At 42.1% G+C, this 22266-nt stretch overlaps 1 protein-coding gene across 1 annotated transcript in view; it reads right to left on the bottom strand.

The window, feature by feature from the left end:
• ATP10A (ATPase, class V, type 10A) overlaps positions 1-22266 on the bottom strand; it is a 220974-nt gene that overhangs the window by 135700 nt on the left and 63008 nt on the right. The window contains exon 2 of the mRNA XM_006861922.1: positions 569-773. Within this exon, the coding sequence (XP_006861984.1) occupies positions 569-773 (205 nt within the window). The remainder of the gene's footprint in view (positions 1-568; positions 774-22266) is intronic.

Here is a 22266-nt window from a genome sequence, read left to right as displayed (position 1 = left end):
ACGTAGCACAAAGGTTTGCTCTGTGCAAACCTGGCAGTGAAGAGAGGAGGGCCTTTCTTACTCAAGTGTGGACGGATTAAACATGCCCCAAAGAGTTTATAGTTTTCAGTCACAAGGCAGCCAGGTCCCACTGCCTTTCATACTTGTCATTACAGATACTGCCTTGAGTGGAGACTGACCCTAGCCTAACGCGGAACGCAGATCCAGAGGTCCTATGTTGGAACCGGAACAGAAAGAGAACCAAGAAGAGCATGACTGAGGAAGTGTATGATGGGAGGATGGCTAGTCCTTTTTGCTAGGCTGTGCTAAGTGAACTAAGCAGAAACTGCGTAATTGTCAACAACTCTCTGGTCAACATCCTGATGCCTTTAAAGGGATTCCAACCACCACCCTGAGAGACTCAATGGAACCCTTCTGGAGACTAGTGGCAGAAATTCTTCCTGCACCACAGGCAAACTGGAAACTGGATCTTTGGAGCCTTGAGATCACAGAAGAGTGGCCTAGCAGGCTGCCTACTGGGAGAGCTTTGGCCCTTATGTCTCGTTGGGGCTCATGGGCACATACTTACTACTTCAGAGAAGCCGCGTACCACCTGGCGCCGCTTCAGGTTGGTTTCCCCATCCAGGTTGGCAGTCTCTATGTGGCACAGCCCATCAGGGTTGCTGGAGGAGAGCAGCAGGACATCTGCGGGGATGATCTCATTGCAGCGCAGACGCACAAAGTCCCCCACATGAAGCTCCTTCCAGTACCTGTTCATGTACCTCTTTTCTTCCCTGGTAAAGAAACATTCACTAGTTAGACTGGTAAATGTGGTGACCTTCAAATTAGGGTGAAGGTATATAGAGCTCATTCTGTATGTCTTTTACATTTTGTGCTGGAAATTTTCATAATAAAAAGAATAATAAAAAATATTCATAAGGGCTATACACTACTACTCTGGTAGCGTAGTGGTTACGAATCGGGCTGCAAACCGCAAGGTCAGCAGTTCGAAACTACCAATTGCTCCATGGGAGAAAGATGAGGCTTTCTGCTCCCGTAAAGATTTACAGCCTCAAAAACCCTGTTCAGGGTCGCTATGGGTCGGAACCGACTCGATGGCATGTTACAACAACAAATATACTGCTGGTTTAGGGGGGTCCTACTGGTATGGCGCTGTGGGTTAATGCGCCAGACTGCAAAACTGTTTGAACTGCAAGCTCAGCTGTTCAAGCTCACCAGCTGCTCCTTGGAAACCCTATACAGGGTTGGTATGGGTCGGAAGTGACTCAATGGCACTTCACAACAAGAACAACTACTCCCAAGAAAGAAAAGCTAGAAGTGGAGTCGGTCTTTCAGACCTGTGTTCCCCACACTGTGAAGTTACTAGATTCAGGCGAAGACTGATGCCAAGACACACAGAGATCTCCAAGGAACACTGGACATCACTCCAGAGCCGACAAAGAAAGAGAATGTGTTCCCCTAGATCCAGCACTCTAAATTTGGACTTCCAGCCTTCTAACGAGGATCCCTGGTACCACAGTGGGTGGTTACACGTTTGGCTACTATCTACAAGGTCAGCAGTTAGAATTCACCAGCTATTTCACGGAAGAAAGATGAGGCTTTCTGCTTCCTTCAAGATTTACAGCCTTGGAAAACCTATACAGTGTTGTTCTAAGTTATGATCAATCAATGGCACGTCACAACAATATACTGTGAATTTGTAGGAAAGCACTAGACTGTGAACCACAAGCTAAGGGGTTCGAGCTCACCAGCCACTCCATGAGAGAGATGAGACTTTCTGTTCCTGCAAAGATTTACAACCTTAGAAACCCTATATACAGTTGCTGAGTTGAACCAACTCTATGGCATGTAACAACAACATCAACAGATACTAGTTGGCTCTAGTTATATGAAATCAAATTCATTTACATGAAATTAATTCATGAAATGTCTAGAAGAGGCAAATCCATAGAGATAGAAAATAAATTGCCAGTTGTAAGGGCAGAAGAAGGGAGTGACTATCAATGGGTTATAGGGTCGCCTTTTGGGGTGATGGAAATCAGACTGCAAAGTCGTTTGAACTGCAATGTCAGTGGTTCAAGCTCACCAGCTGTTCCTTGGAAACCCTATACAAGGTTGCTATGGGTTGGAATCCACTCAACGGTACTTAACAACAACAACAACATAGTGGAGAAGGATGCACAGCATTATGAATGCACTAAATGTCACTGAATTGTTCAATTTAAAATGGTAAAAATGTTAAATATCATATGTATTTTACATCAATAAAAAAACAATTAAACTACTTCAAACTATGTTGTGTTAGAATGGCAGCACGGTGTCCTGGTGTGGTGCTGTCAGATAAGGACTGGACTGCTAAACACAAGGTTGGTGGTTCAAGCCCACCAACCGCTCTTTGGAAACCCTATATAGGGTCACTGTGAGTGACCAAGAGTGAGGCAGTTGGCACTAGAACAGGACTCTGGTAGTCTGGATTTGACTCCTGGCTTCTTCTCACCTGCAGCTTGGAATCAGGTGAGGCCTACCTACTATACACCACTCAGGACCACACGGCGTGGCGTGCATACCACTTGCTTATAGCAATGAACCTCAAAGTTAGCCTTCAACACCTACTATTGACACTCGCTTTTAATATTTAGATAAGGGCACTAAGTTTTTGTTTGTCTTCACCTTGGAAAAATATTCTAGTTCAACCTACAAAGGGCTTTAAAGAGTAAATTGATGGCAGTTTTGTTCATATTTAAATAAGTGAAAGAAACATAAATTTATTTCAATATAATATGTCATATGAGCTCACCAGGGAGTCATCTGGGTAATATTGTTAGGCAGAAAATATCACCAGAATTCACCCCATTATATACTTCTATTTTCTTACTGGTCTCCCCTAATAAGCATCACTCATCTCCTGAGTTCCCAGTGAGCAGGAATTAGATAGGGAAGTTGGGATCTTGTGTGGCAGTGCTTGTCACATCTGTCTTGTTCCTGAACTTTGGATAAGGAATGTGAAGTGTTTGGAGAGTTTGGGAGTTACCCAGGTGATACATCCGTTTTACTCATAGTTAGGGTTTGGCAAGCTTCAATGGCCCCTAGCAATCAGCTGTCCAGGTACAGAAGAGAGAAGTACCCTGCCATTTTAAGTCTATATTTATTGTCTTGTATTTACCCCAATGCACCAAACAGTTGTAGGTGGGACAGGGTAAACAAAGTAAAACAGATATATCCTCTCCTCAATGGTAAATGAAATGCAAAACAAACCATTAGAGGAGGCCTTCTGGTGGTTCTAGAATCAAGTGCCCAATGTAACCAAAAAGGCGTATTTCCTTTGCCAACTCTCCCTAGAATGTCTGGACGTATCTCAAAGCTGTTGCCTACCTGTGACAAGTCCTGTTGCCTGCTAGTCACATGGGCTCATTAGCCTACTGGTGACATCATAGCCCAGCTGATAAGTTCCCTGGTTCTAAGACACGACACAGATATGGGATCCCCAGTCTGGCTTGCCCACTGCTAAGTACCTTGCTATTTGTTACGTGAAAACAAAATCTAACTATGTTCTGATTTCCTTTTCCTAAAGTCAAACCATGACTATATAATTAAAAGCACTTGTTTCTTAGTCTTTCTTCCTTATCATTACCATGGATTGAATTCTGACAGGAGGACAAAGGAATTTCAAAGGGTCTGCCCTTTCAGAAGAGAGTTTCCAAAGGGTAAGTTTCCAGTCACTAATTCTAGAATATGAGCAGGGCAGAGTTTGGCTCAAGGAGATGGTGGTCCTGTGACTCATAAGAGCTGTGGGACTTACTCAGGAAGGTGTGGATGGAGGGCCTGTTGGTGAGAAGGAAGAGGAGGGGAGGAGATAGAGGAGAGGAGAAGCAGCCAGAATATGTAGTAGCATTGTTTGTCAATTGCCTTCTCCTTCATCCAACAAAGTGTCAACTCTCCAGTTAGTGACTTACCTTCTTGTCCTCTCCCGCCCCTGGTAATCATCTAAAGTTGTTTACTTTTCTGTGAAAACCTTTTCCTGACATTTTATAATAGTGGTCTCATACACTGTTTGTCCTTTTGTGATTGACTAATTTTGCTCATCATAATGTCCTCCAGGTTCATCCATGTTATCCTTAAATGTTGCATAGTATACCTTTAAGCTGCTAATCCCTAAGTAACATGTTACACAGCAATAGAAAACCAATGCTTACCATTTCTACTTGCGTTTCTCCCTTCCTGCAGCTCAGTCTTAGACACCACCAGCTAACTAGGAATTCCATCATACTTAGTTTCTAACAGTCATACCAGAGACATAATTACCACAAGAAAAAAATGTGACAGGCTGGTTAAAATTGAAATCAACCTCTCTCCACAAATAGAAATCACGTCAGAAAGCATGATAACAATGAAAGTATGAGGACTTTGGAAATGGGCAGTCTTGAAGTCTGAGTTCTTTTGTAAAAATCTTAAAAATCTCAGCTACTCCTCAGAAGTGGACGCTGATCCCTTTGATTAGCCATAATTTCCTGCCTATAACTCCCAAGTGATCTACACTCAAAAGCATATTATTGGTCCAAGGGTTCAGAGGATGTTTGTAGAAAATGTGTGGTTCTTTTGAGATAGAAAAACAACATGAAAGGAGCAGTGATAACAATGTCTTATGTTGAAAGAAGAAGCTTGATTAATCCAAGCAAAGCAAATCTTTTATGTTGTGTTGTTAGGTGCCATAGAGTCGGTACCAACCCATAGCGACCTTATGCACAACAGAACGAAACACTGCCTGATCCTGGGCTAACCTCACTACTGTTGCCACGCTTGAGTCCATCGATGCTGCCACTTGGCCAATCCATCTCATTGGGGGTTTTCTTCTTTTTCTCTGACCCTCCATCCTACCAAACATGATATCCTTCTCCAGTGACTAGTCCCTACTGACAATATGTCTGAAGTATGAGACTAAGTTTGGCTATCCTGGCCTCCAAGGAACACTCTGGCTGCACTTCTTCCAACCTGGATCTCTGGATTCTTTTGGCAACCCATGGCACTTTCAATATTCTCCTCCAACACCATAACTCAAATGCATTAGTTCTTCTGTGGTCTTCCTTATTTACTGCCAGCTTTCACATGCATATGAGATTATTGAAAATACCATGGCTTAGGTTAGGCACACCTTAGTTCTCCAGCTGACATCTTTGCTCTTCTATAAATCTTTTCTAGAAATGCCCAATATCTCCTCTTCTGAGACGCGAGGTTGAAGGCTGGCTGATTGCACCACTGGTCTGAGGGTTGTTTTGGGGTCCTCACCTCAACTCTGGGCCTTTGATTTCTTGAGTGCAAATCTCAATAGGTGAGTGTATTTGAAGGTCTCTTCTTATGTGAGACTTCTGTAACTAGTTGCCCTCTTGTGGGGAAATTTGTTAACAATATTTTATAATCAGTCATGCCAAACCTACAATCCTTATATGAACTTTTTTTTTTTTTTAAGGTGTGGAGCAAGGGTGTCCAAAATGACACACTGCAAATATGAAATATAAGGAAACATCAGGATGACTAATATTCCATTTAAAGGCATGCAACAAAAAAATTAAGATTAGGCTGAGTTAAACGAATATACTACTTATGCTTTACAGGTTATTAAATAAATAGTTTCATAAGGAGAGGTAGTTGGCCCATAGACATTAAAGATATTGCCTTGAGGAGTCAAAAAGCAGTTTTTATTTATAAGATAAGGTAAATAATAAGAAAAGATAGCTTATTATTGAAGAAAATGTCCCTACCTGTTTAAATTTATCCCTTAATCCTTCACAGAAACTAAAATTACATGATAGAGACTGTTCTGGTAAAAGTTTAAATAATTAGGAGTCCTGGTGTGGAGCTGTGGGCTAATGCGTCAGACTGCAAAGTCATTTGAACTGCAAAGTCAGTGGTTCAAGCTCACCAGCTGCTCCTTGGAAGTCCTATACCAGGTTGCTATGGGTCGGAATCGACTCAACAGCACTTAACAACAACAACAACAGAATGCAGACATACACACTTAAATCAACCCAAGCTGCCCCCTGCTGATTAAGTGTGGCACTATAGGATAAGCACTGGACTGCAAAGCCACTTTGAAAAGAAGGATGGGCAGTTCAAACTTACCAGCTGTTCCTTGGAAACTCTATATAGGGTCAAACTGACTTGATGGCACTTACCAACAACAACAACAACAACAACCCATCATTTTAAATTTCCCTTTTGGGAAAACTCTTAACAGTTTGTACTATGTATCACTCACTCAATGCTACCAAGTTTGTTCCATCTCATAGCGACCCTGCATAGGGTTTCCGAGACTGTAAATCTTCATGGGAGCAGAAAACCTCATCTTTCTCCCGAGAAGCCAGTGGTGTATTTGAACTGCTGATCTTGCAGTGAGCAGTCCGGCGCCCACACCAGGATTCCTTTTAAAAGCAGATAAAATACTCTTATGTAATGCTCTCATCCTCCTGGAAGTGAGTTCCCTGATGCTGAACAGTTCTTCTGTCCAATAGTACCTTTAAACTTTTAATTGGCTTACTGATCACACTTTTTTTCTTTCAATGCCATGCGAGTTCTGTATTGTTGTTGTTGTTGCTAAGTGCCGTTGAGTTGGTTCTGATCCATAGCGTGATCCCGTATAGGGTAACAGCTAGTGAGCTTGAAATGCTGACTTTGTGGTTCAAAGTGACTTTGCAGCCCAGTGCATTAGCCCACAGTGCCACACCAGGACTGTCGTTAGTGTAGGGTTTAAGGGCTGCTGCTCAGAATGTTAATGCTTATTCCCTGAAACCACAACGGCTTCTCTTTCTCTAAGGTCTTCTGCAATGTATTTGTAGACTTTTCTAATGTGGGGAAGGGGATATTTATTTCATGAAGGTAAGATTTTTTTTTTCTTCTAAAGGTGGGGAGAACATATGCAGGGAATGAGAGAACTATATTTTCATCTTTGGGGCATTGTTTTCGTTTCAAATAGTGGCTACAATTTTTCCTAATAATAAAGAAAAAAAATAGTTCTTTAAGAAGATAACAGATTCTGACTTTACCTTGTTGTTGTTGTCATGTGCCGTGGAGTCGGTTCTGACACATAGTGACCCTGTACAGGGTTTCCGAGGCTGTAAATCTTTACGGGAGCAGAAAGCCTCATCTTTCTCCTGCGGTGCAGCTGGTAGTTTCGAACTGCTGACCTTGCGATTCGCAGCCCGATTCGTAACCACTATGCTACCAGAGCTCCTACAACTAGCTAATGTCCATGGAAACCATTTACCCCAAATAAGACAGTGGTACCCCACTGCCACTACATGCATAAGAACACTGACAACAATCATTATTTTCTCTGTCTCCAGCTGGGCTACGGATTCATGAACAGGTAGAGACATGTTCTTCAATGTCTGTTTGGATGAGTTTTTTGGAACTAAAAGAGGACGATAGGAGAGGAAGCGGGACTCTATTTTTTATTTCAGTTACAACCAATTACATATCACTAGAAACTGGAGTCCTGGTATGGCATTGTGGGATAAGCACTGGACTGCTAACTGCAAGGTTGGCAGTTCAAGCTCATCAGTCACTATTCAGAAACCCTATACTAGGTCACTATGAGTTGGAATCAACCTGACAGCACTTAACAACCACAGTTATGCAAAGTGATCCTTCAAGTTCAAGGACACTGTCATTAACACAAAATAGCAGCTAACATTTTCAGTGGCCCATTGTGCAAGCTAGCTGGTGGATCCTGTAAAAACACTGTGCGCACACATTTGTGTGGCCATCCCTGGATGGAAATGAGACCAGCTCAACACTGGAGAGGACTGTCTCATTTACTTTGGTAATTTAGAGGATGAGTGAAAAAATAAACATGTTTGTAACATGCAGACACATTTGCTTTATTACCCTTACATTATCTAACTTTTAAGCACTGAATTGCTAACCACAAGGCAGGCAATTCAAACCGACCAGCCACTGCTAGGATATCTGGAAGCAAGTTGATGGCACTTAACAACAACATCACCTTACTTTACTACAGGTTTTCCCCTGTTCTAGAAATGCCAGCTTTAACTGCACGGTATTTTCACAGCTACACATGGAATTCTGAGCCCCCGCCTGCCCCCATGCATTCAGCATCCGCCACATGCATACGCTGCTGGAGGTGTTGGGAATGGGGAAAGTGGACAACAGGCCAGTGGGTATAAGAAGACACATCTCCTTTAGCTCCTGTACGCCTCCCCCTTTAGACTTGCCCCTCTTCTGGCAATAGCAAGCTTACAAGAACTGTGTCTTCTTTAGGATACGAAGGAAGGATGTTGAGGTGGAGAAACAGGAGGCGGTTTTATGATCTAAGTACAAACGTTCCCCCTTTGTGGAAGGTGAAGTGGCCTTCCAAATGAATGGGAACATGAAGCTCCACCCAGGTTCCTGGCAGCCTCTCTTAGCTGAGGGAAAGGGGTTTCCCATTACCTGGTGTGCGCCAGTGACCGCCTTCCCTGCTAGAGGCCTTCACCCTTTTCAGGGCCTTTCCCAAGACCTTCTGCTTGGTTCTGACCCCAAGGCTCTCTGGTGCTGATCTGAGCCCACAGAGGAAGCCCTGCCCCACTCTCTACATGGGGACTATAGAGAGTCCCAAGTCTGCTCCACCCCAGGTGTCTAGAGGTCCAGCAGCCCTATCACTCTGGAGTGTGGTGCTGATGTGGAGAATTCCCAGAATCCACAGTCCTCTGAATTAGAATTATAAAGTCACAGGGACTTTGTGAAGTCCCTCCTTCTCATTTGACACATGAGAGAATGAGGAACCAGAGAGGAAAAGCAATGTTCTCAATCACTAGAAAATAGCTTTGGTAGCGCAGTGGTTACGAATTGGGCTGCTAACCTCAGGGTCAGCAGTTCGAAACTACCAGCTGTTATGTGGGAGAAAGAGGAGGCTTTCTGCTCCCATAAATATTTACAGCCTTGGAAACCCTGTACAGGGTCACTATGAGTTGGAACCAACTCCATGGTACTTAACACCAACAATCACTTGAGGAGCAGCCCGTCCCCAGGCAGCCTCCTATCAGCAGAACCACAAATCAACCAATCCCAGCAAGTCATGCAATCCTATTAGATAGACTTTCAAGTCACTCTTTGCAAAGCAAATTGACCAATCTGTGCAGGGTGTATAAAACAGACCAATCACAGGGCTAGCCCAGAGCTAGACAAAAAGGAGCAAATGATTAAGTTATTTCAGTTTACCCAGAAAAGGTCAATAAATCTGAATAAAAGTAGAAAACCCTTTAGGGGTAGAAAACAATCTGAGAACCCCCTCCCCAAGTTGCTTCATCAAAGAATAAAGACAAAGGGAACTCCTCAGGGCTTAGAAGGAAAAACCTCCCAGTCCATTTTTTCCCAAAGAACCAAGATAAAAGGTCACATAAAGAAACTCATTTCACCAAGAGGAAAATAAGAAATACTATCTCTGTTTCAAAGAAAAAAACAAAAAAGCAGAATTACAGATTAAATTGTGTCTCCCAAAAAATATGTGTCAACTTGGCAGGAACATGATTTTCAGTACGATGCAATTATTCTCCACTTGTGGTCTGATGTAATTATGTGTTGTCATGTATTGTAAATCCTCACCTGCATGAGGTAAATGAGCCAGGATTGTTAATGAGGTAGGCACAGTCTACGGGTATACTGAGTTAGTCTCTTTTTGAGAGATAAGAAACTAAACAAACTAGCAGATGGATTGACTAGCACCGAAAGACAAGAAGGGAACACAGCAAGTCCTTTGGATCTAGGGTTCCTGTACTGGGACCTTCCTAGACCTAGGGGAGTACTGATACCAGGATACATGGAGATCTTTGAGAAACAGCAGGCTGGAAGGGGACAAGGACTTTCCTCCTAAACTGTGAGCCAACAGACAGACTAGCCTTCCCCAGAGTTACTGCCCTGAATTTGGATGTCCAGTCTCCTAAACTGTGAGAAAATAAATCCAACTTTGTTAAATTTAAAGTCACTCACTTGTGGTATTTCTGTGGCAGCATCTCTAGATAACTACGACACAGACTGTTTTTGTCTTCAGAAGTGGACTAGGTTCCAACTGGTTTCATAAAGCGGATAAGAAGGGCTCCTTCTGAGAAACTGAGTCAGTCTACCACCATATTGCAGACACATGGCTGAGACTCCCCACAGCCAAGGCCTCACTGAGGAGGGTGACACTGAGCCTGAGACTCTTATAGAGAGCCCTGAGATGGGGAGGGCTGGGTCACCTCCTTAGTAGAGTAGGTCCTCTAGCCCATCCAAAGACAGAATAATGACAGCTTTGGGCCTTCGCTGCAGCCTGCTGAGCTGAAGGAGTCCCGTGTCCCACTGACCAGGCAGTGAAGGACTTGCGAACAGAAACAAAAATTGTTTTAATCATTGTGGATTTCTAATTGTACCTAATGCCATTGAATTTGATTTCTGATTTTGAAGTTAGCAGTGTATTCCTACCATCAATACTAGTAGAAGTATGTGGTTTTGCGTGTGTTTTTTACTTAGAAAGCTGTGTTAAAATAATCCTAAATTTCCAGCCTAGAAATATTTCTTTAGACAATATGTCATCCATTTATTCCTAAGTTTTGGGTGATCAAATTCATTGGGAAAAGCACAACACACAGAAAGAGTTTGTTTCATGGTTTGTGAGTACACACTGAACCTTGATTTTTCTCCTCGGCCCTGATGTTGTTGTGGTTGCTAAGTGCCATCAGTCGAGCCCATTCTGACCCATAGCGACCCTGTATAGGATCTCTGAGGAGCAGCTGGTGAGTTTGAACCACCAACCTTGCGGTTCAAATCGACCTTGCAGTCCAGCGCATTAACCCACAGTGCCACACCAGGACTCTGCCTTGACACAGTTGTGAAACAATGTACACCAGACAAGCAAGGAATTTAGCCTCCTAAACTGTAACAGGGCCTGCAAGAAGGCACTGTCTAGGAGTGAGAAATGCTGTATCTGTTAAGAAAAAGCTCAGTGCCAACAGTCACCAGAGTGCAGTCCCTGAACCCCTGTTATCCACCCAAGGGCCAAGTCCCTATGGGAATAGATTCACCCACAGTAGTCCTTGTGGCCAGGCAGGCTTCAATGGAGGAATCAACTATGGCCTGAAAAGGTGTTCACTGCATTGCACCTGTCTCATGTCCCTCTGGGATGGGCCAACTGATCACAGAATAACAAATTGGTGGCAGGGCAGTCCAGGCATCTGAGCTGAAATGGAGACACCTTGTCCTTAGGCTTGCACCAGTAGCTTTAAATGTTCAGAAAAACAATCACATATGGGAAGTTCTACTTAGTGGTTTCCACCACTCATCTGTTCGTTTGTCGTACTGTGGTAGCTTCTGTATGGTTATGATGCTGGAAACTATGTCACGGGTATTTTAAATTCCAGTAGGGTCACCCATGGTGAACAGGTTTCAGCTGAGTTTCCAGAGAAGGAATAGGAAGAAGAGATGGACAACTTCTGAATATTTAGTCACCGAAAACCTTATGAATAGCAGTGGAACACTGTCAGCACCAAAATATTGAATACTGAAACATGACATGGAGCACCAGAATATTGTCAGATACAGTGTCAGAAGATGAGCCCCCCTCAGGTTGGAAGGCACTCAAAATGCAACTGGGGGAGAGCTGCCTCCTCAAAGTAGAGTTGACTATGATGCTGTGAATAGAGTAAAACCTTCTGCACCTTCATTTGCTGATGAGGCACAACTCAAAACGAAGAGAAACAGCTGTAAACATCTATTAATAATCAGAACATGGAATATATGAAGTATGCATCAAGGAAAATTGAAAATTGTAAAAAATGAAATGGAACACATAAACATCGATACACAAGGCATTAGTGAGATGAAATGGACTGGTATTGGATGTTTTGAATCTGACAATCACATGGTTTACTATGTCAGGAATGACAAATTGAAGAGGAATGGCATCACCTTCATCATTGAAAGGAACATATCAAGATCAGTCATGAAGTACAATGCTATCTATGATAGGATAATATCCATATGCCTACAAGGAACACCAGTTAATACCAATATTATTCAAATTTATGCACCAACAACTAAAGTCAGTGATGATGATATTGGAGAATTCTACCAACTTCTTCAGTCTGATATGGATCAAACATGCAATCAAGATGTATTAGTAATAACTGGTGATTGGAATGCAAAAGTTGGAAACAAAGAGGAAGGATCAATGTTTGGAAAATATGGCCTTGGTGATAGAAATGATGCTGGAGATCACATGATGGAAGTTTGTAAGACCAATGACTTCCTTATTGTGAATACCTTTTTTAAACAACAAAAAAGATCACTATACACATGGGCCTCACCAGATGGAATAACAGAAATCAAATAGACTACAACTATGGGACGGGATGTGGAAAAGCTCCATATCATCAGCCAAAACAAGGCCAGGGGCAGACTGTGGAACAGACCATCAAATGCTCATAGGCAAAAAATTAAAACAAGTCCACAAGGGCCAAAATATAACCCTGAATATAACCTACTTGAATTTAGAGGTCATCTGAAGAACAGATCTGATGCATTAGACACTAAAGACGGAAGACCACTAGAGTTGTGGGATGACATCAAGCGCATCATACAGGAAGAAAGCAAAAGGTCATTCAGAAGACAAGAAAGAAGGAAAAGACCAAGATGGATGTCAGAAAAAACTCTGAAACTTGCTCTTCAACATTGAGATTCTAAAGCAAATGGAAGAAATGAGGAGGTAAAGAGCTGAATAGAAAAATTTAAAAGTCAGCTTGAATAGACAAAGTCATATATTATAATGAAATGGGCAAAGACCCAAAGTTAGAAAATCAAAAGGGAAGAACACACTCAGCATTTCTCAAGTTAAGGGAAGTGAAGAAAACATTCAAGTATCGACTTACAATATTTAAAGTATACTATGGGCAAAATATCGAATGAGGCAGAAAGCATCAAAAGAAGATAGAAGGAATATACCGAGTCACTGCACCAAAAAGAAATGTCTGATGTTAACCATTTCAAGAGGTAGAATATGACCAAGGGCCAATAATACTGAAGGAAAAAGTCCAAGGTGCATTGAGAGCATTTGCAAAAGAACAAACAGATCTGTATTGGAAGAAGTACAACCATAATGCTTCTTGGAAACAAGGACGGCCAGACTTTGTCTCAGGAGAAGGATGTCATGTTTAGTAAAGTGCGTGTTCAGAAAAAAATAGGAAGATGCCCAACAAGATGGCTTGACACACTGGCAGCAACAATGGGCTCAAACATAGCAATGATTGTGAAGTTGGTACAGGACCTGGCAGTGTTTTGTTCTGTTGTGCATAGGGTCACTTTGAATTGGTACTGACTCGATGGCCCCTAACAACAGCAACAATAAAAAGAGTTCTATAAAGGAAGTTAGGGAAACAATACTATTTATAATAGCCATGTAAAAGATAAAATACTTAGGGATAAATCCAATCAGAAAAACAAAAAAGACCAATACAAGGAAAATTACAAAGCATTATTACAAGAAACCAAAGGACAACTACAAAAATGAAAAATATACCATGTTTGTGAATTGTTGTTGTTAAGTACCATCGAGTGAGTTCTGACTCATAGCCATCTTATAAAGGTTTCCGAGGAGTGGCTGATGTGTTTGAACATCCTGCTTTTCACTTAGCCCAGGGCTTCTCCTAGTAGGAAGACTTAATACTGTGAAAATGTTAATACTACCCCAAACAATCTATAGAGCGAATACAATGTCAAAGCAGATTTCAACATCATTCTTTAAAGAGACTGGAAAACCAATCACTAACTTTATATGGAAACAAAAGACATCCTGGATCAGCAAAGCAGTATTAAAAAAGAAGAACAAAGTAGGAAGTGCCTCTCACCAACTACTCAGCTACACTAGTCAAAGCAGTATACATCGATCAGTGGAACAGAGCTGAGAAGCCAGAAGTAAATTCACCCACTTACAGTCAGTCCTAGTGTGGTGCTGTGGGCTAATGAGTCAGACTGCAAAGTTGTTTGGACTGCAAGGTCAGTGGTTCAAGCTCACCAGCTGCTCCTTGGAAACCCTATACATAGTCGCTCTGGGTCACAATCGACTCGACGGCACTTAACAACAACAGTCAGTTGATTTTTACAAAGGACCAAAGTACACTAAATGAGAAAGAGATCGTCTCCTTCAACAAATGGTATTGGCAAAACTGGAAATCCACTGTGGAGAATGAGCATTCCGGAACACTTAATTGTGATGAGAAACTTGTACATAGACCAACAGGTAGTCATTCAAACAGAACAAGGAGACACTGAATGGTTTAAAATTAGGAAAGGTGTGTACAAAGATTGGATTCTTTCACTATACTTATTCAGTCTGTATGCTGAGCAAATAATCAAATAAGCTGGGATATATGAAGAAAAACGTGGCATCAGGATTGAAGGAAGACTCATTAACAACCTGCGATATGCAGATGACACAACCTTGCTTGCTGAAAGTGAAGAGGACTTAAAATACTTACTGATGAAGGTAAGAGACCACAGCCTTCGGTATGAGTTGCATCTCAATATAAAGAAAACAAAAATCCTCACCACTGGACCAACAGACAACATCCATATAAATGGAGACAAGATTGAAGTTGTCAAAGACTTCATTTTGCTTGTCCCAACCATTAACACTCATGGAAGCAGCAGTCAAGAAATGAAATGACATAATGCATCAGGCAAATCTGCTGCATGAGACCTCTTTAAAGTGTCCAAGAGCAAAGATGTCAGTTTAAGAACTAAGGTGCACCTGAGCCAAGCCATGGTATTTTCAATAACTTCATGTGCATGTGAAAGTAGGACAGTGAATAAGGAAGACCATAGAAGAATTGATGCTTTTGAGTTACGGTGATGGATAAGAATATTAAAAGTACCATGGACTGCTAGAAGAACAAACACATAAGTGTTGAAAGAATACAGTCAGAATGCTCCTTACAAGTCAAGATGGCAAAACTTTGTCTCTCATGCTTTGGACATATTGCCAGGAGGGTCCAGTCCCTGAAGAAGGACATCAAGGTAGGTGAAATGGAAGCCCAACCAAAAGGAGGAAGACCTCCAGTGAGAAGACATTAGCTATGGGCTCAAGCCTAATAATTGTGCGGGTGGCACGGGACTGCCAGTACTTTATTCTGCTGTTCATAGGTAGCTTATAACTCGGAACTGACTCACAGCCCTTAATAACAACTACAACAACAAGCAGAAAAATGAAACAAGACCCATATCTCACACCACATACAAAAACTAACAACGTGGATTAAAGAACTAAATATAAAACCTATAACTAAAAAGACCATCAGTGAAAAACTAGGGATAACCTTAGGGGCTCTGATACATGGCATAAATACACATATTCAATTATATTTCAAACATAATTAAAAACACACAAATGTCAGAAGACAAAACTGATTATTGATGCCTTCTAAAAATTCACTATCTATATGCATCACATGATTTTGCCATAAGAAGTTAAAACAGAACCCACAGATAGGGAAAGAAAATTTGGCAATTAAATATCAGGCAAGGGACTACTCTCTAAAAGTTACAGACTATTTCAATAAGAAAAAGACAAACAATCCAACTTAAAAATGGACAGAGGATACATACAGACATTTCACCAAAGAAGACAGTCCACAAACATACAAAGAAATGCTCATGATCATTAGCCATCGGCAAGATGCAAGTTAAAATAACAATGAGATATCATCTTACCCAGCATTAATGGCAAAGTTTCGAAAAACAGGAAAACAACATATGCTGGAGAGGGTGTGGAGAGACTGGAAGCCTCCTACACTGCTGGTGGGACTGTAAAATGGGGCAACTATTTTGGAAAACGATATGACAATTTTTTTAAAAGTTGGAAATGGAAATACCATGTGTCACCGAAACCCCTCTACTTGGGATATATTCTTAATAAACAAGAGCCAAGACATGAATCAATACAGGCACATCCATGTTCATCACAGCACTGTTCACAATAGCAAAAATAGGGAGACAGTCTAAAGGCCCATCAACAGAAGAATGGGTAAACTTTGGTGCATGCACATAATGGAATACTATGTAACATTGAAAAAGAACAAGGAATCTTTGAAACACTTTACAACTTGGATGAACCTGGAGTACATTATGCTAAGTGGAAGTTCCTGTTGCTGCTAGGTGTTAGCTTGAATTCATGAGATGCTATGCACAACATGAATGAAATAGTGCCCCATCCTTCACCATCCTCAAAATTGTTATGCCTGAACCCAGGGCAACCACTCACCAAAGACAAATATTGTATGAAATTATTGTTGTAAAAAATTAAACAAAGGTTTTCTTGCTAAAAGAAATATTCCACGATGGTAACCAAGGGTGGAAGGAAAGAGAAAATCACTCACAGGCTAGATGGTAGACACACGCTAACTTGGGTGACGGGGAAAGCAACATCCAAGGAGGAGGAGGTTGGTAGAGGAAAGATGAAGGTAGTGGAAGGCACAGGGAGGAATGCAAGAGTTAAAGTGAATAGAGGTAAATACAGTTAACTGATGGTACATGGAGGGGATTGCAATCATTGTAATGAGAGTATATAGGATTTGTTGAATGTAAAACTGATGATCTGCTCTATAATTCATAACTTCACTCAATTCATAACAGAAAGTTAAAAATAACCCATATATCAAAGGCTATGACTTTTATTTTTAAAGATGAAGTCTTGGAAATCCTATATCCTATAGGGTCACTAGGAGTCAGAACCAACTCAAAGGTAATGGCTTTTGTTTTACTGGACTGCTAACCTTAAAGTTGGTGGTTCAAATGCAGCCAACCAGCTGCTCCTTGAAACCTTACACAGGGTTACTATGAGTCAAAAACCAACTTGACGGCATTTAACAACAGCAACAACAACAACTATATATCATAAACAAAACTGTGGTAAAATTGTATTATTACCAAAGAGGAGGGTGTGCCTGATTCCCATTGGGGTGTACAAGGACTACCCAGGAACTCCAGTTTCTATTCAGTGCACTTATGTTGAAGGGCTTTGCTCATCTGGTGGGGTAATTCCAGTTCATAGAACTACATGCACATCTGACCTCTGGACATAGCAATCTAGGGATTCTGAAGGGAAGCAAATTGTTACTAAGAATGTAGTGGGCTAATGATACTGGGGTCCATGCTGGGTCCCTTTTCCCCCAGTGTCTTAGGCAAGGTTCTCTAGAGAAGGAAAATCTGTGAGGGTTTATATGTCTAAATGATGGGGTTTTAAAATTTCAGGAAAATGGGATGAAAAGAAATTTTTTTCCCCCATTAAACTTTTTGAAATCCACTTGTATATATAGAGATTGATCTAAAAAAGAAATGGCTTATGTCAACAGCTGCAGAGGCTGGTAAGTTCCAAGTCTATGGGTCAGGAGGCTCATGACTCACGTAGCTGCATGGAGCAACAAGCCCAACAGGGAGGTCAGGCATCAGGCTGCTGGCTATGGAGGGGAGTGAAATCAAGGTGGGCAGGTAAGATGGCAGGCTGCTGACTCAGGGAGCAGAGGCTAATGGCTCCCATGATCAGCAGTCAACATGGCAGGCTGTCCAAAGAACTGGAGGTGAGACAAGCCAGACTCAGAAATCAGGTCCAGCAAAAAAGGCAGAAAAGCTTTGCCAGGAAGACACTATATATTGGAAGCAGACAACAGTCCCAAAGAAACTCCTTTCAACTGACTGGCTGCTCATAGAAGCTCTCATCATGGAAGTGTCACAGAGATCATCATAAGGAATGACAACATTATAACTATAAAACCACTGAGAACAGTCAGTTGTGTGGCCCAGCTGACACAACTGTAATCATCAAGACCAGCCTCTCAGGGACTTCTACTAGACTGTCACCTCTGATGCCTGAATTACACATTACCCAATGGGTTCCTTCAGTCATTCATTCAGCAACATTCTGCTGAGTACAGGCAAGGTGTTAAGGATCCACAGAGCAGAAGGTGGGCATTACTAATGTCTTCATGCCTTTTGGACATCTACATTTTCTTCTATTGCTTTTAGAGTTCAAGAACTACATGCTTCAAGAGCAAGTCTACCAACATCAGTGGTTCTTCAAAGAGAGTGACAAACCCAAAATAAGAAGTCAGAGGTGCTCTGTGAGTTCATATGAACCCAAATTAAGCTGCTAACTTAATACACAGGTGGGCTAACTTTAGTTGTAGTTCACAAATGCATTTGGTCATCCACATTTGTTCTGAAGGGATATATTTTCTAAGGCACCAAAGTGTATTATCATTACATCTGTGTTTCCAAGACATAACCCTTAGTGGAGCTTGTTGACAGCAGTGTTGTTGTGGGACAGGGAATCCCAGACTGGGATTCAGAAAACTCAGAACAAAACTCTGCACATTTGTTTGGGTATCAACCTAGGCAAGTCTCTAACCTCCATGGACCTTAGTTTCTCCAAGTGTAAATGGAAATGGTAGCTCTCCTCCCAGACCTAGACACATTCATGCTGTTACACATGCTCAGATATGTCATCACACCTCTGTCTCCAAAGTGCATGTATTTGTATTTGTGTGTGTAAATATGTGCACCTGGGCATATATAGAAAGAACAACAGACAGTGTGTCTGGGCTAGTCAGCCTATCTATGAACTGTGGTTAGATGCCTGCCTCTCAGAATCAGGGAATTCTCACATGAGCTTTTCTGGTACATATGACACCTTTATTGACCCTTTAATATATACCCAAATGAAAATCTGTTGAATAATAGAATCATATGCTGTGAAAGTTCTTTTAAATGCATTGTTGCTAAGTGCCTTCAAGTCGATTCTGACCCATATTGACCCTGTATGGGTTTCTAACGAGCGGCTTATGGGTTTGAACTGCTGGCCTTGTGGTTAGCAGTCCAGTGTTATTCTACAGCACCACACCAAGACTCCTTTAAATGTATAAAACTATTTTAAATATTGTTGTTGTTGTTAAGTGACATCAAGTTGGTTTTAACTCATAGCAACCCTGTATAGGGTTTCTGAGGAGTAGCTTATGAGTTTGAACTTTCGACCTTGTGGTTAGCAGTCCAGTGCTTATCCTACAGCACCACACCAAGACTCCTTCAAATGTATAAAATTGTTTTAAATGTTGTTGTTGTTGTTGTTAAGTGCCATCAAGTCGGTCCTGACTCATATTGACCCTGTACAGGGTTTCTGAGAGTAGCTTATGGGTTTGAACTGCTAACCTTATGGTTAGCAGCCTAGTGCTTATCCTACAGCACCACACCAAGACTCCTTTAAATGTATAAAACTATTTTAAATGTTGTTGTTAAGTGCCATCAAGTTGGTTCCAACTCATAGTGACCTCATGCATGTAAGAATAGAACTGTGCTCCACAGAATTTTAAATGGTTGATTTTTAAAGAATTAGATCACCAGGCCTTTCTTCTGAGGTGCATCTGGGAGAACTTGAACCTCTGACCTTTCAGGTTCATTAACTGTTTCTAGCACACAAGTACTCCACTCACTGTGTTGTTGTTAAGTGCCATTGGGTCAGTTCTGACTCATAGTGACTCTGTTATAGGGTTTCTGAGGAGCAGTTGGTGGGTTTGAACCACTGACTTTGTGGCTAACAGTTCAATGCTTATCCTACAGTGCCACACCAGGACCCCACTCACTGTGTTCGAGGATCTTATCCCATTACAATTACATACCGGCCTCTAGTAGTCTCATGAAGGATTGGAAGGATGCAGCCAATTGTTTGATTTCAAGTTTGTGCTACTATGCCTAAGACTCACAACCAGTGAAAAGACATGATGTCTTCCTTTTAAAAACACAAAGTCTTTTTATCACCAGTCAATTTTTCAAGGGTAGCATGGATCAAAAAGCATATTCACCCAGACATTACAGCTCACTTCACACACACTTTTTCTTTTGTTTCTGTGCTATGCCTGAGTAGAGCAGTAATGAATTGATTATCTACAGATGTAAATGGTAAAAAATCATCCATTAACATATAAGTAGATTCCAGATCAAAACCATGGCCTGGTAAGGTGAGTCCTCCCCCTGCAGTCACCCACAGGAAGAGCACCTGCCATTCTGCCTTCCTCTGGGTGGCCCAAATGAGACTTCCAAGTCACCAAAGGGCTGAAGGGTGCCCCCCACACTTTCATCACCATGGGAAGAAGGTAGCATCAAGTTGTTCCACATTGGGAATTAATTTCGGAAAGTGTCAGAATACCATCAGAGGTCAGTCCCAGTGTCCAACCAGGTGTCCTAAGGAATGCCTCCAACTCTCATGAACAACTGAGTTTGCACCAGGTACTCTGGAAGGCTCTTTCGAAGCCCAATGTTTTGTAATGGTATGAACGGTCCTGGAGTGGGTATCACAGCAGAGGACAGAAAGATTGCAGGATGTCCTCACCACTAGACAGAGAAGAAGCTAAGGTTTATGTGCTTTGTCAGGGCACTGGCCAATCCCTCTCTTAGTGCTGGTTACCACTTTGAGACTCTTGAAAACTCTGACTTGGTCCCGTCACAGGTCAGCAAAGACTCCCCAAAAGTTAGTCTTCTCACACATCCTAGAGACCTCGGTGATGCTAACTTGCTATGCAGTGTGCACCTGTCTGTCAGAGGACCATCAGGACCACAAGGGAAAGGCAATGACGACACAATTCAACCATATTTACTAGAGGAAAATGCTAAGCTGGCAGACCCAAGAGAGAAAGAAGCCCAGCCCATCAAGGCTGCAGGACCCAAGGGCTGGTGGACACTGCCTGTAAGCACCCTTACACATGCCCTCACATACCTGCCCATGTGTGTACTCTTCCATACATCTGCATGGCACACACATCTCTGCATGCATCCCCTCACCCACATACACTTTACATATTTAACACGCTTTGGAGAAACATTTTTCTAAAGACGTATACTCCAGACCTATTTCTTTTCACTGACTTGGATTATTTTTAGTTTTTATGCAGGCAGAGGGAGTCCTGGTGTGGTCCTGTAGGATAAGCACTGGACTGCTAACCACAAGGTCGGAAGTTCAAACCTATCAGCTGCTCCTTCGAAACCCTGCACAGGATCGCTATTAAGTCGAAACTGACTCGACAGCACTCAACAACAACAACACAATGGGGGCAGAGGGGTTGGGAGAGGGCAGCAAAAATAAAATATTATTAGTTACACTAGCTGAAATCTGCTTTCCTTTGAAGGAGACTGATAGCTGGAATCTGCTTTCCTTTGAAGGAGAGTGTTGTGTCACAAAGTCCTACTTCTTTAGTTGAAACCCAAGCATTTCTGAACTTTAGCCAAGATCCACTTTCTCCCTCCTCTTCAGATCAAAGAGTTCTGGCCATCTCAGATCCATGGCCACATGACCTGGGCAGAACTTGACAGAGCAGATATAGTGGCTCAGTTACAAGATAACTGTAGTACACAGTCTAGGCAAAGCAACACTTGGTGCCAACTGCCTTTCAGCACCTTCCGGCACCCATAGATAGAAGAATTGTGCTTCTCCTCTAAGGAGGAAACACAAAGAAAATGCTGAAAACACAGGTAAAAATAGCAGCTGGGATATGTTCCTTTCCAAAATTCACCTAAGTCTAGTGATTGCAGTACATTTCACAAGTTGCTTCATGAAGACAAGTTCCCACATCTACTGAAGATAGAGAACACTGCAATTCACAAACAAATCATCAGGAGGGAAAGGTGCTTTAAAAATCACAGATGAAAGGCAATTCTACTGTCTATTTGAAACGGTCTTCCTAAACCAGTTACCTTGATTATATGCAGGGCAGCTAATTATTTCTTATGTCCCGCCCAGTCAGATTGTTCCATTCGGTGATGCCGTGTAAATCCTAGCTTCTGTACATGTGTGAAGGACCCATTCTGAAGTGAGTTGCTAATGAGGCAAGGTGGAAAGAGGTTTAAGGATGGAGGAGCCCTGCTTGGTAGTGTGGTGCCCGTGCTGGTGCTGGTGGTGTGCCATGGAGTCGGTTCTGACTCATAGCGACCCTGCATAGGGTTTCCCTGTAGATCTCTATGAGAGCAGAAAACCCCTTCTTTCTCCTGTGGAACCATTGGTAGTTTTGAACTGCTGACCCCGAGGTTATTGGTCTTACTGTAACCACTATGCTACCAGAGCTCCTTCCGGGCAGTGTAGTGGGTTATGAATTGGGCTGCTAACCACATTTGGAGTATTACATCTTGCATCTGGCGTATTATGTCAGATCACCAATTCGTAGGACTTGCAACCCATGGTGGTGGGAGTGGTGTGCTGTGGAGTCAGTT

The sequence above is a fragment of the Chrysochloris asiatica genome, unplaced genomic scaffold (assembly GCF_000296735.1).
Source record: "Chrysochloris asiatica unplaced genomic scaffold, ChrAsi1.0 scaffold00044, whole genome shotgun sequence".
Classification (NCBI taxonomy): Eukaryota; Metazoa; Chordata; class Mammalia; order Afrosoricida; family Chrysochloridae; genus Chrysochloris; species Chrysochloris asiatica.
Note: the sequence above shows the minus strand (reverse complement) of the source record. Positions and strands in the feature narration are given on the sequence as shown.